Raw genomic sequence first — 15321 nt, 5'->3', positions numbered from 1 at the left:
CTTGATGCTTTCTGTATTGGCTTGTAGAATGGCAGGGGGATCCCGGAACAGCCTCAAATATAAATAACAGCAAAGAGAGCAAATTAATAACTGCTAATAAAGAGAAATATACCACTAATCATGTGTGTGGCAACTACTTTATACTTGCCCCAATACAAATAAACATTGAATAAATAAATAAATATGGAATATCAGGAGGAAGGATGAGTGTAAAGGAAGAAAAAAGAGAATGAGATTTAATGTGAGCTGGAACTGTCAATTTTTTACAGTTTGATTTTACACAATTGCTGGGAAGATACTAAAAAAAAAAAAACAAAAAAAAGAAGAAGAAGAAGAGAAGAAAGAAAATCCAGAGCCGTTAATGTATTCCAATAGTCCCAAATGTAAATCATAACATTTAGGTGACAAAAAAAATGTTGAAATGAGCCGGTGCTTTGTTTACCCGTCAGATTAGTTTGGTGTTTGGCTTCACTGGTGTGTTTACATGTGGAGCAATGGCTGTCAAGCTCAGAGAAACGCCTGAATCAAAGATGATTAACATGATTATAATTCCCTTCAACAAGTCTCACGCGTCCGTCTCGGCACTCTAATGAGATGCAGATCATGGGGCGAGCGACGTTTCGCGGCTGCAGAACGTGCTGTAATCCTACAACAGAGAGATCCATCAGCAACTTGGGCTGACAAATACATCAGGCGGTGGGGGGGAGACGGCGGTGGTGTGACAGTGAAACTAAATCCTGAGACAGAGCTGACACTTGGCACAACAGACCCCAGCATAGTTTGACATGAAACTAAATCAGACAGGAGGGCAAAATATTACAAACCTACCTGGAGTGTACAAAAAAAGGGCATTGATAGACAGAGAGAGGGACAAAAATAGCACAAAATATATAATGAAAATGCCGGCTGAGCGGGGTAAAATAGAATGGGAAATGAATAAAACACATCCAACAAGATCTAGGACTAACAGTGTGAGGAGAGAGAGATGAAGAGGATAAAGACAGGAGAGTCGGGCCCCGGGAGAAGTGAGTGACAGTAAATTCCTGAATGCAGACAGATAAAGAGAATCCTCTCCTAAAGCTGGGGGACGTGTTGGTATGCGTGCTGCATGCTGATGTGATACACTGCCCTAATCAGGAAAGTTTTCAGGACAGGTTAACAGCAACACAAAAAAGGTCAAAGGATTAACCTAGCCCATTTGTAGCCATGGGAACAGCAGGTTTAAGCCTGTAAATGCTTGTTTTCAGCAACTTCCTAATCTAAACTCACTTCCAAGGCAAAAGATTAAAAGGAATGGTCAAAGTGGGTACGAGCAAGTCCAGCCATGTGCCAGTATACAGTAAGTACGATAAAGAGGGTCTCTGTGTTTACATGGTGAATGGAGGGAGCTTTGGACATTGGTGGCTTATTGTGCAGTCCTCTAGAGGTTTCATTGGACTTACTGACCAAAACACCAATGAAAGGAGATTCCCACTTGACAACAAGGGATGAAGATTGGTCTTTTCTATTGATAACGATATCCTTATTGATACTCCTTACAGATCCAAGTCCTTATCAATACCACTTTTCTCTCATGTTTGGTGGAAAGACAAAATGATGACAAGTATTTACAGCTGAAATGGTCTGAACTAAGTATTGCTTGAGTTAGAAAGTTGTGATTCAGTAGATGCACGGCAATAGATAACTGTATCATCAGCATAAAGAGGTAATAAAAATAAGCATTTTGAATATTTCGTCCAATGCAGTGAAAAGAAATAGTGAATAAGAGTTGTCCCAAAACTGAACCTTAAGGCACTCTCTTGTGAATTTTGAGGTAGTTTGAAAACCACCTGACAGCATGCTCTGACAACCTGATAGCTTTGACACAGACCAGTAAGATACTATGATCCACAGTGTCAAAGGCAGAGACTGACAACATTGTTTGTTATCCAAAGCCTCTAGAATATCATTCATAACTTTCATGGTAGTGCTGTGTAAAAAAAAAAAAAAACCTACACAGTCCATTTGTTCTCAGACCGAGAACAAATGTTTAGTTTGGTTGGTTCAAAAGTTATTTAACTTTTTTATAAACTATCACTTCTTGTAATATACCACAATGTCGGTCTCAGAGGGTTAAGGAAACATGGACAAGACAGCATAAAAACAATGTTAAGAAACCCAGTCCTGACAAAAGCAGCAGCCCCAGACCCAGAAATAAGAAGGAATGAAAGGAGCAGAAACAGCTTAGTTCACCTTTAGCATTGTTGTTGACAAAGCTGATATCAGAAGTCCCGCCCCTTCTTGACTTTGATTGGTTGGTTAGGAAGAAGTGACATTGACAAGCACTAAAGTGCTCTAAAAATCAAATGACCTGAACTAAAACCATTGAGAAAGCAGCAATGTAAAACAGGGTTCTTTGTGCTTACAAAGCTGAGAGCTAAAAATGCTCAACTGCACAGGTTTTGTATTGACTGGCGCTGCCAGCACAACAAACAGTGTGAATGATCAACGCTTACACTACGTAGCCTTATTCTATAAAGACTCAAAAGATGAATGGAAACTCAAAATGTAAAGAACAAACAAAAGGACTGTACCAAATTAAATGATAAAAAGCCCAAATAGTTGATTTTAGCACATCTTTTCGAGGCAAAATGCCAATTGTACTTAAGGACATTGATGTGACCTTATTTCACAGATTACAACCTCTGACCTTTCTTCTAGACATGCTCTCAAGGGAAAAGATGCATTTCAACTTGTTCAGACAAATCAAAAGCAGCCTTTTCTGCCCAGAAACACCCTTAAAATCAAGTCATCTAAAATTGGATCATCCCGGTTAATTCATTGTGCTCATAGGTGACTTCAAACGTCATAAGCTGAGACACAATCAGACTCTCTGATTCATACTACTGAGATTAAAGTTATTACAAAGCTGTCTGAATTTTAATCATTTATGCCTATTCCAGAGCTGTATTCTTAAATCCATTACACAGAAAGTCTTCACATACATAAATGATTTTTTTCACTTATCATTTAACAGATAGGAGAGCAAAAGGAGGACTTTTCATCACAAGTGTTGCCGTTGCTTTTAAGAAGAAAAGGCCTTTTGAAGTGGGAATAAAAGCCACAGCGGCGCCACAGATCCACAATCAAGTGATGCCCTTGCTGGAGAATATCTAGATATAATTGGTACTCTTACACTAACAAGGAAAACTTAACCCACACAGACTGTTTTTGTATAGATAATAGTCTGAAAGACGACATACAGTATAACGGATATAATAAGTGATGTATGCACTGAAACCTGGATGATAAAGATGTGCAGGCGAAGGATACAATTTTGTAAAGATAAAAAATGGAGTGATATGTCTGGCTGCTCACAAACTGAGATTAAATCATTCTTCTGTAACAATCAATATGGTGTTCAGTCGATGTACAACACAGGATGAAAATAGAGGTCAAGAGGAAACATGGCGGCCCTCTCAGCAAAGACCTTCATGTGAGAGGAATGGCTTTGTGTGCTCTGGTTGGGAAATCAGTTCTGGAATTTACACTGCAACAAAATTCAATTTCGTTTTTGGGGGGATTTTTTTGTAGAAAAAAATCACATTTTCAAAAATGTGTCACACCAATGCTCCCTTTTCCAGCCTTGATTGCATTTTTTGATATGAAAGTGATCAACGGTGATAGTTGTTATCACCAGCAACTGCAAAGTTGCTCTTGGATAGCCTCAACATGTTACTGTTTGTCTTTTAAATTCTGTGTAAAGCAGCCTGAAAAATGAGGCCGTGATCTGTGCTCTGGCTTGCTGCTGTCTCTGCTGAACGAGTTCAAACCATCTCTGTGTTTGAAGAGTGAAGCCAATGGAAAAGAGCAGAAAACTGGAGTTCCTTGAGTGTCCACTTGAGGCTGGCGGTAGAAGTACCATGTGAAAATACTAGTTTTACAGCAGAAGTAACATTTTTACAGGCTGGTTCTGAAAACAGATTTTGCCTGATCAGTTACTGTCTTTATAGGGACACACTAAACAGAGGAGAATTTTGTTTCATAACTATTGTGTTTTGGTTTACGGAGGACACAAGTTCCGCCTCTTTTTCTGTTTCTAGGTTGAGCAAAAGTCAATTTGAGACATTGTTTTCAACTTAACTGCCGCCTTGGATCAGCCTCATAAGACCCTGTATGGCCTATATCACTCAGGCTTCATCCAATGCTTTCCAGAGTCTATTGTTAAAACTAGGGATGCTCGCAGTTATCCGGCTAGATGACTAAATTCAGATATCAAATAAGGTAGCACGAGATTCCCAAGTTGGCTAAGTTATCAATCATTTTTTATAAAGACAGGCCTGATACCCCAGTCAAAGGCTCTTTTAAAACCATAATGAAGCCTCCTGCCACTAGTAGCCACTGTAGTTTGGGTTAATCTTTTACTTTGAACAAACTTCAAATGGCTTACTTTTAACTTATACTTGAGTAATTTCTAGCGCAGTACTTTCACTTCTACTTAAAAAAAAAAATCAAATTTAAAGTAACTGTACTAGAGTGCAATAGTCTGATACTTTTCCCGCTGGCATTCATATTTAGAACAATACTAATCTGCAAAGAGGAACAAATGCTTGTGGGGCTAACTGCTAACTTTAGCCACACTCTAAACAGCATACCAACCTTACATCATTTACCTACTGACACACTGACTCTGCTATTGAATAGACCTTTTTCTGAGCATTTTCTCCACTTCAGACTAGTCAGTTAATAACAATTTAAAAGCACGTCTAGTTGAATAAGGAAATAGCTGTCTGGGAACATCCTTAGTGAAAACCACAACCAACAAACCGCACCAACATGGAAATGATGCTTCTCTCAGCTGTCAAACTGAAACTAAGAGTTAAGTTTTTGGCATCCAGGGGAGATGCAATTGCAAAAGAAAGGCGTAGATACACTGTAAGACTGAACAGTTGAAGCTAGTTAAGAAAACTAAGTTGTGTTAACTTAAAATCCAAAACAGATATTTCAATTATATTTTTCTGAGTTGATTGAACATATTTGTTCTCTTTCAAGTAAATAGTACTCATTCATTCTAAAGAATCTTTGTAATTATACCCAAATTATTTAAAAATCATCCCCAAATCTGCAGATTTTTTCCAGAATTCCTTTAACATTAGCCACTTTTGCACCATGAGTGAAGTTACTGACTTGGTTAGCAAAGTCCTGGGAGCAACTACGTATATACACTGAACATAATAGAAGAGAACCTCCTGGTACAGTGTACACCTTTCAGTTATTGTCACCTGTAGTGACTTGAGTTGGGACTTTCAGTAGCAAGTATTTGATGTAAGTAACCTGCAATCCACATAGGATGACTGCACCATGCACCGAAGTGCTGCAGGTTTGCTCTGACCAAGGGCGAGCAACCTCGCCCACTGGAAGCATGTCTAGAGCACTGCGCACAGCCCTGATCAGCAGGCAGATATCACGGGAGAACTGTGAGTTCATGCAGGAATAGTATGTCAAGAGCGGACAATTTTACCTTTTGGGGCTAATTTATCATCCTTTCAGGTATAAGTCCATGATGCTTCTGCCATCAGGTGAGTACATTAGGAAGTTAAAAGGTTAATGTTTGCTTAAAGGATTTGTGGTTTTAAGTAAAATTCTTTGGCTAGATGTCCTCAAAAGTGAACTTTTTCTCGTCAATTGTAGCTCTGTGTAGCTCTGTGACCCACTGACCTCTCGGTGACCCTTTGCTGTTGCTGCAGGATGAGACTTAATGTTGATAAGGTGATGATTTACGATCGGGAGTTTGTGCATTGTGTCGTGTTTTGAAAGAACCGATATTCTAGGCTTATGACTTCCTGTGTGGGGTTTTCTGATCGGCAGGAATTGACACGGTTTGGCAGCGCCCAGCGCTGAGAACAGACCTGCAGCGTATCTCAAACGAAGCAGCGCTTCAGGAACGCGCCGCTGGACTGGAGTGTCAGCTGTAAAAATGCTCTGATAGACTAGAGAGGGAGCAATGTGCTCTGTGGTATGATTCCCAGGCGGGCACTGTATGTAGAAATTTGAGGTAAGGGAGAATTGTAATGGACAAAATACATATAGCTTTACAAAAAGTACTTTAATATGTTGTTATGATTTGTATTTAAGCAGAATCTTTAAGTGGAGGAAAGTTTCCACAATATAATTAAACTAAAAAAGTCAAGTCAAACCAACATAAATGTACATCTAATAATTACCTAATATATGTATTTCCACTACTTAAAATCAGCTTCAGTAAAAATCTTTGAGCATATTTTCAACTTGTTTGGTTTTACAGTGTAGCAAGAAAAACTGCAGATTCTAATGTTGTGACTTATATGACTAGGAATTGAGCAAGAGAATGAGAAATACTAAAGTGTTGCTAGGGAGCCAAGATTATGCTAAATAACCAACAGTATGTCACTGAGGCCCCACTTATTGAAAAACTTTGATTAAGTCCATATTTCAGTCTACTACAGTTTTCAATCTGTTCACGTTTTTAGAGCAACTTCTTGCCAACACAAACAATGTGTTTAGAAACCAGATCTGATTTTGTTTTACCCAGACTGTTAACGTAGGGGTCCAATTAAATTTCAATCAACAATAATTTATCACATTGTTGGCAGAGTAAACACAGACTGCTAAAACCGGCACAAATAAAAGCAAGACTTTTTCATCAGTTAAAGGAAAAAAACATGTTTTGTTTCTGTTTTATGCTCCTAAACTCACTGATTTTATTAAAACGGTCTCTCCTAGTATTTTGACAGGACATTATATAGTTTGTTTTTATCTGTACAGGCTTTTTTCAGAGCTTTATCTCTGGTATTTACTTTTTCCTCATCCAACATTTTATCCAAATGTCCTTTTGCTTTCTAACATATCATTTCTTTCATTTTTACCTCCGCCAAGGAGGTTATGTGATCGGGTGGGTTTGTTTGTTTGTTTGTTTGTTTGTTTGTAACATAACTCAAAAAGTCATGGACAGATTTTGATGAAATTTTCAGAAAATGTCAGAAATGGCATAAGAAAGAACTGATTAGATTTTGGGAGGGATCTGGATCACCGTCTGGATCCAGGAATTTTTTAAAGGACTCTGTACTATTGGGAGATAGGTCTAATGGCAGAGGTCTGCACTGTTGACACTTTACACCGGGAGATGGCAGACATGAGTAACTTATTCAAAGTTTTGGAGTTTATAGAGAGACGAGTCGGAGTGTAACAAAGAGAAAGACAGGGAATTGTAGAAAGAATACTCACGATGCTGGGAGGAATAGAGGAATATTCACCCTCTGCCATGACTTCCACATGTAGCGAAGCCAGTGCTTTGCCTCACCGTGTCTCCACCCCACCGGGGAGGGAGTAATCAGCGAATTAGATTTTGGGAGTGATCCAGATCACTGTCTGGATCCAGGAATGTTTTAAAGGATTCTTCACTATTGGGAGATAGGGATAATGGCGGAGGTCTGCACTCTTTGAGTGCTTTTCTAGTTATATTCAGTTATTTTTATCATTTAATAGCTTTCTCTTTTCTAGTGCAGTCTTTTATGATTGTAAATATGGTTAAACTCCTTTGTTTCTCCTGTCTGCTCTGTTAAATGAAGCTGACTTGAGATTATGTATTTTCAGAGTCCAATCTAATAAATAAAACAAAAAAAATCCTTTACCTGAATAATTAATCCACCAGTCAGTACAATAAATGCTGCTATAAATGGTGGATTGTAACAAAAATGACTTTTTATGAGGCGCAAAACTGTACTGTGTGGCTTCTGACTCATTGTGTATTTGCTGTTTTCTTAATGCTTCATATGCCACATATACCGTATGCTTAATTACATATATGTACACATGAGTAAGACAAAAGTCTGCCTTTGCATGCAAAATTAGACAAGTATTCTGTTGTATTGTCAAACAGGTTCAACTTAAAGATGTGCTGTTCTGTTTGGTTTGCATGTTCCTTACGTTGGCTTCATTGTAATTTGTCTTGTTTCCTCTGCTCCATTATGCCCGTGTGAACACCCTTCAGTCAAAGACAAGCCTGGGAAACGCGTCCTGTTCCAGCCCATTACGGTTAACTATAGTGATCCCAGCTGGTCTTAACCTGAGACACAGGCAGCTTCCTGACACTATTTCTCTGTAGATGAGCCTTTAATAGGGCCACGTAATTACCAGTGGCTGCCTCCGAGCTCTGCCCAGCTCAAACGCCCAGGGCTCTCATTACCCACAATGCTGCTTGGGCTCTTATATATCAAACACGTCTTTGTGCTGGGGGCCAGACTGCACCTTAGCCTACGGCTACGCCTCTGAGCTCTGCTGTGCATGCATGTATGGGATTGTTGTGTGAGGGTTTACAAGTGCACATCTGGAATACTGGTTTACTGCATCTTTTAAGTGTACATGCTGTATATACTTGTTCCTGCTTATACATACATTGATATTTGACAAGAACATAATGTTCACCCCCTGTAAAATATAGGTTTGTGGACTTTAGGGGATTTTTTTTAAAGAAGCTGGGAACTTTTTTGTTCCCTCAGACATGATTCATTGTAGTTCTGCTTTTTAACTGCCTGTCAACAATGTGTTTTTCATACTTTTCTTCTTTCTCTGCATATTTCCTAACCAGTTTGTCACAACACCAGCTCCAGAGAGGGAATTTAAGCCCCAAGTGAATCAGTTATCTTAAGGATTGATGTAATAAAATGCTTTAAAAATCTGGTGGCTCATTTTATTAAGCACAAGAAAGAAAGAAAAGAACTAACAGCAGGACAATCAACTAGTCAATATGTCTTTATTATGTGCATTGTGTTATACTTCTGCACAGCCCTATTTCTCTAAGTGCTTAAGTGCAACAGCATGACAAAGGCTGCAGAAGCTGATTCATAAGAGTAAAATCACGTTTGCAAGCAAAAAGTGTTCAGCTCCTGTTCTTTGTAATCAAGAAAGCACCTAAGTTTATCTAGCTGTAAGGGGATAGGCCGAGTCATAGTCTTACTTAACAGACAAGTTGAATTCTCATTCTTAAGGATACTTGCAGCTCTGGTGCAGAAATAACCTTGAAAAATGACCCATGGTTTTCTCATTTTGTTTTCTTAGCAAATTTGAGGCTATAGCCTTTTTGTATAGAAGTTTGCTGAAAAGCTTTTTGAGTTTCTGGTTGTGAATTAGATTATTTTTCTTGCCAAGTCCATTACACTCGAATATCTCATAAATACAAGCCTATAGGGCTGTGCATCAGTTATTTTGTGAGTTCTAAATCTTTTACACGTCTTAGTACCTGATGATATGTACAGAGCAGGGGTGAATGATATATTGTTTTATGTCCATGTATCCCTTACATGTACATTCATCTTGAAGCAGATGCTCAATTAAGACCAGCATTACCTCGTCAATGCCATGTCCACATAGAATATTCTAAAGCACCAGGTGTATGCTGCAGGGAGCTCAAGATGGTGAGCTTTCATTTTAATGAGAAGTTACACGGACAGGGCTGGCTAGTTATGGGGCTAAACGCAACTTTAATGTCATTTAGAAATGGTCAGTGACTTTAAGTAACACAGTAAGCAACAAGCTCATTTTAGGCCGTGAAGAAACATGTCACTCCACCAGTTCTCCTTCTGCTACTTCTCTTTCATATGTGTGTGTGCTATCAGACTAAAAGAAAGACACAAATAAGAAAGAAATATACAAAGGCACTGCATTTATCTGTCTAAATGTCCATCTCAATGACAGTTTTTTCCAAAATTGTTCAGCCCTTGAAAAAGGCCAATACACTCTGCTGCTCATCACACTCAGTACACTCTTATAAGACCTATATTTAAGGTACTGTATGAAAGACACTCAATTTCCCCTGTTGTTTGATGAAAAATTTCACAAAAATTGGTGCTTTATTATTTGTAATAAGTGTGACTGTTAACTAACCCAGTAAAAAATTTCAAAACCGTAATTCTTTTTGATACCTCACATTTAAAAATGATACACTCACCATTATTTTAGTGACAGTACAGAAAAGCAGCATGGTTTTAAAAAGAGCAGGATTCTCAAGATCACTGGGCGATATAACAGCTGGACAGAGACCAAAGGATAATCATCCAGATGATGAGTACCATCTTTAGTTTAAGTGTAAGAATGTGATTGTAATGAACTTAAGAGAAGGGTAAATACCATAGTATTATCTAAACCATCCTTCTATGCTGAATGTAATATTTCTGTTGCAATCAAAGAATCCAAAGTTTTTTATAAACATAAATACATTAAATAAAATGAAAAAGTATATTAAATTAGATAGAGACTCACAGACTCTAAAACCTGTCACAAATTTTACACAACAGTCAAATATGAAATATATTACAAGTTATTTCACCAGAATAATGAGATTAGATTTAAGTTTAATGCAAGAAAAACATTAAAAACATTTTTTCATGATTATTTCAAGTTGATTAACTGTATAAATAAATTCAAACTTTACAGGAAAAATGAGTTGCGAGTTGTGAGTCAAACTACTTTATCAGGTGAACAACAGAAAAAATTGGCATTCTATCATTAAGTGACTAGTTGGCTGTATTGCTTACCGTCAGCACTTCTGTAAACTCTGCTAGATTTAGCAGACTTCACACAAAAATAGGTGCATGATTGCAAATGTACTATAGGAAATGTGTGTACCTGAAAATATTTAATTCATCTTTATTCTCTGTTTTTTACATCTGCGACATCCACATCAATTATAAGCCTTCAAACATTACACCCATGATTTCCTATCGTATGAGTGCTTCTTTGCATCATCGTGTGTGTTGGGAGTGGGCACTTCAACCACAATTTGAAGGTTTTAATGAAAACAATCATCATGAGTGACATTAGAGTGTTTCATTTTTATTTTGAGCTTACTCTACACTGCTTTAAAACCTCGTCATAAATAAATAATCCCTATTTTTAATGCATACGGTGGCCCCACAGGACCAATCACATGGAGAAACACAAAACAAAGAACGAGACAACCATCCTTTTGTGTATGTTTAAGTATTTGCAATGCTGTCCTACTTTTTATGCTCCTGCTCTTGTAGGTGTTTTGCAGCATTTATGAATTTGGAGTGCACTGTCCTCAATGTTCCTGCTTGTCTTCTTGTATTTGTTTGGTTGATATTATGCTACTTTTGTGAGATTTTTTTTCTGTATGGTATTAAAACATTTGGATAACTTTCGAGAGCATGATTATTTCTGGCAGAAAATTTTCTATTCAAGGCTCTTGGTTGCTGATTGCTCATCAGTGGCTGCTGCTGTAAATGGATGCTAATTTCATGCGTTAGGAGTCAACGTATGGAGTGAAATGCAAAGAATTTCAAGTGGGCAATTTATGGACAGAGAATGCCTGGTTTCACTTTATGCTTCTAATAACACAGAGGGTTTATACATATAAATGGTTATGTGTTTTTAATATCTTTAAAATGAGGCCCTACACGCTGGGTGTGAGAGTTATGCTAATGTTACACAGGCAAACAGCTGAATCCAAATATCTTCTCTGTTCAGGCAGGCTGAGAAATCAGACTATCTAGCAGATTCACTATCAAGATTGTCTTCAATCATAAAGTGGGAGAATGACGTGAGTTATTATCTGCACTACAGAAATAAGTTTCTGATAGCCCTCTCAATAAAGTATTGAAATGTGAGAGGTACGGTAAAAATAGGCTTTTCAACATTTTATGGAACTTAAAATTCTGACCTTCAAGAGTGAAACTGCCCTAAACGGCAGTGAATAAAATTCAATCAATTTAGTCTGTTCAGAGTTCAGTCAGCTAAATGTGAAACTGACAGAAAGAAGGATCTATTTAGCCTGGTGATTCTTCATGAAATCAAGAGAAATTTAGAGGATAATTGTTTGCTAATACTGCCAGGACTAATTAGCAAAATCAAAGCTTGAATATGATGCTTGACAGCTTACTCACACGACCTTGACAGCAAAAGTTTGAGGCTTCTTTTTTGAGAAATGACTGATTCTCTGCAGGAGCTCCGGAGAAAAGAGCACACTTACACATTTTACCCCCCAAAAGAATGAGTCTAAAGGTTAAAGAGAGCACACCACTCCTGAAAAAAGTGACAGGTGTGATCTTCAACAGAGACAATTTGTCTCTATCAACATTTTGTCAAAATGTCATTTGGCTACACTCAGGACCTTTCAGCTGGTAATGTTTAAAAGTCTGTCTGCACAGCAGAGATGAAGCAGAAAATCTTACCGTTATCCTCCACGGAGAAATGGAAGACATCAGTTGTAGCATTTTCTTCTTTCCCTAAGACGTAGCAGATGTTCAGGTCGTCGATATCAGCTGCAACAGGAGGAAAATTTAGTTTAGTGGGAAATAAAAGTTCTGCTGAAAGCATGGAGGATGGTTTTGTTATTCAAATGAGACTAAAAGTGTCACCTTAGAGCACCAAGGGAAAACAAAAAATAGCAAAGACAGTCAAATAATCGAAGCTGAAATAGGCCAGTGTACACTCTAAGAAATTAAATGTAAATAATTAAATGCGCAAACTTCTACATAATCATTTATTACTTCAGTATTGTCATTTTACAATCATTCATTCATTCATACACTGATGCAGGGGTTGCTGTGCTAATGGCCCTTAAGAATAACTTCATTTTAGCCCCATGCAACCCCATGTTACTGGCTATTCCACCAGTTTAACTCCTTCACCTGAGTATTTATTTATTTATACATTTATGGTTTATTTGTTAGGGCATTAACACTATAAATAGACAAACTTGGAACAGCCATCTCATGTAAGAATGTAGTGCAGAGTCCTCAGACACAAAACCAACCAGTTTAAACCAAACTATTCAAGAAAACTATTTCCCTCATTGGCAAGAATCGACCAAAAAAAAAAAAAGAAAAAAAAAACAAAGCAAACTGTAATACCACTTGTCCCTTAATAGGGAATATGCATTTGCAGAATACCTAAGCATAGTGACTGATCCATGGCTGAGGGAATGTTTGACCATGTACAAGCTCACCATCGAGAGAGGACGCCACAGACAAAGCTGGATCCTTAAAGAATACAGGCTGCGCACCCACTGCAGCCAACAGAAGGTGGAAACAGAGCTGCACTTACTAACCACCTGTCCTCTATACAAGGATATCAGAGACAAGCTCTTTCCACTTTTCACCAGCAAACAAAAACAATTCACCAACATGAACAATGAGCTGAAACTTCCATATCTGCAGGGTGAGGTGCAACAGTGTGCTGCAGCACATTACGTGAGCTGCTGTAATGAAGAAGAACCTCAAACACCACAACTCCACCATGAACAAAAGGATAACAGAATTTCTACATTTTTAAAGCATAATCTTAAAGTTTAACACAGATTTTTGACATCAATATAATACTGTTTTTCAAGTATCACTATTATCATTCTTATCATAAATGAGAACTCTGCTTTGGCAATGACAGCTGATCTTTGCTCTTGCCAATAAAGCCTGTTGAAATGAACTCAATTAAATGCATCATTTATAGTGAATGCTGATTTGTAACATCTGTCCCTGAGAATGCTTTTATGACAGTAAAAGGTTTAAATTCAACTTTTAAGAGGTGGTTGGGGAACTACAGTTTATGTTTACTTCATCATGTAGGTTGCAAGAGCTTGGGATTGAACCATAATCTGAATGCAAGACCAGTAATCCACTAATTCAAAGACATGCACTAGTGGTTCAAAGAGTTATGTTGTGATATTTTGATGATACTCCTTGATATTCTTAACCGAATAAAACAAGAAATTCTGATTTGAAAATAAATTGTTTACAAATGTTTGCCTTTAAAAACTGACCCAAACTGATTGTCTTTAATCTTAAGCATTCTTACAGCGCTGTCATTTCCTTCGTCTTGTGAAGTTAACCTCTTAGCTTCCACAGCTGGCCACATCCAGAACATTACTGACCAGTTTTTATCCGTGCAATGTACTTAGCAAAGTTAAGCTGCTCCAAATCAAGAAGCTTTTGTTGCTTTAACCAGTCTACATATTAAGGTAGACAGGTAGGTTTCAAACCGATTCACAGACATAGAAATTACTTTTAATTACTTTACTTTAATAATTGCTTTAATTGAACAACACTGAGTTAACTTTAAAGAGTGTGCTGTGCATTAGGATTGTCACAATACCAGAATACTGACCTTTGATGATACTCGTAAATATGAAATGACATCGATATCTGTTTTGATGGAACAACAACAAAAATAGAAATAGAAATAGAAATAAAATGTTAGGGTTATAATGGACAAAGATTTTAAATATTTTAGATTTTTCTCTAAGGTTAAATCCTTTTAATCCTTTAATGATTTTGAAAAGGTTGTGCTTGCTTTATCCCTTTTCCTCTAGATTATTGTAATGTAATTTATTCTGGTGCCAGCCAAGCCTCTCTTCATCGTCTTGTTTAGAATACTGCGGCTTGTCTCGTAACAGGTAAAAATAAATAGGACCACATTAGCCCCACTTTAACCTCTCTCCACTGGCTCCCTGTTCGTTTCTGGATTGTTTTTAAAATTTTATTATTAACTTATAAATCTTTAAATGAGAAGTCTCCTCCCTATCCTTCTGACCTTTTAAACCCAGTGTTTTATCACTGGCTCTCGGATCCACCGATCAGTTGCTTCTGACTATCCTGAGGTCAAAGTTAAAGCTCAGGGTGAAAGAGCCATTCTGTAGCTGCACTGAAGCTCTAGAATGCTTTGCCTCTACATGTTCACCTGTCAAACACAAAACACACTTTTATTTCCTGGGTTTTGGCACTGCATGAGAACTGGCTTTCTACTCTCTCCATTTTCACTGGTCTTTTTATGTCCTTATCTTTTTTTCTTTAATTTGCGCTGTTTTAATGTGTTTTTATTGTTTTAGGTTTTTATTGTACAGCTCTTTGGTCATTTTTTTAAAATGTGCTTACTTTGTTAATAAATTTGGAGTGGATTGGTTTGGAAATACTTGTTTCAGTTATAAAGTTCGCTGCTCTCAGCCAATCAGTGGAGATCAGTCAATGTCACAGAAAGTGACATCACACTATCCGACCAATCAGCAGGGGCCCAGATTGTCTCAAACTTCCTGTTTCCTCCAGAACTCAAAAAATGCAGTTTTACACCTCTTTTTGTTCCAGACAAACAGACCTAGCACCATAACTTACTATGACAAGTTGATGAAACTCACACATTATAAAGGTGGATGGTAGAGCTTAATGTCATGATAGGTTTTGTTTGCAGAGGATTTCTAGCAATTACTGAAATGTTAGCTTGAAAATGGAGGAACCATATTTGGATACACGCCTGTTTAAGGATGTAAAATGTCTATATAAATTACACATACAGGTC

At 37.6% G+C, this 15321-nt stretch overlaps 1 protein-coding gene across 1 annotated transcript in view; it reads right to left on the bottom strand.

Moving 5' to 3' along the window:
- frem2a (FRAS1 related extracellular matrix 2a) overlaps nucleotides 1-15321 on the bottom strand; it is a 119405-nt gene that overhangs the window by 91864 nt on the left and 12220 nt on the right. Inside the window, exon 3 of the mRNA XM_041800867.1 lies at nucleotides 12207-12296. Within this exon, the coding sequence (XP_041656801.1) occupies nucleotides 12207-12296 (90 nt within the window). The remainder of the gene's footprint in view (nucleotides 1-12206; nucleotides 12297-15321) is intronic.

The sequence above is a fragment of the Cheilinus undulatus genome, linkage group 12 (assembly GCF_018320785.1).
Source record: "Cheilinus undulatus linkage group 12, ASM1832078v1, whole genome shotgun sequence".
Lineage (NCBI taxonomy): Eukaryota > Metazoa > Chordata > Actinopteri > Labriformes > Labridae > Cheilinus > Cheilinus undulatus.
The sequence above is the reverse complement of the archived record's forward strand: the minus strand, read 5'-3'. Positions and strand labels throughout refer to the sequence as shown.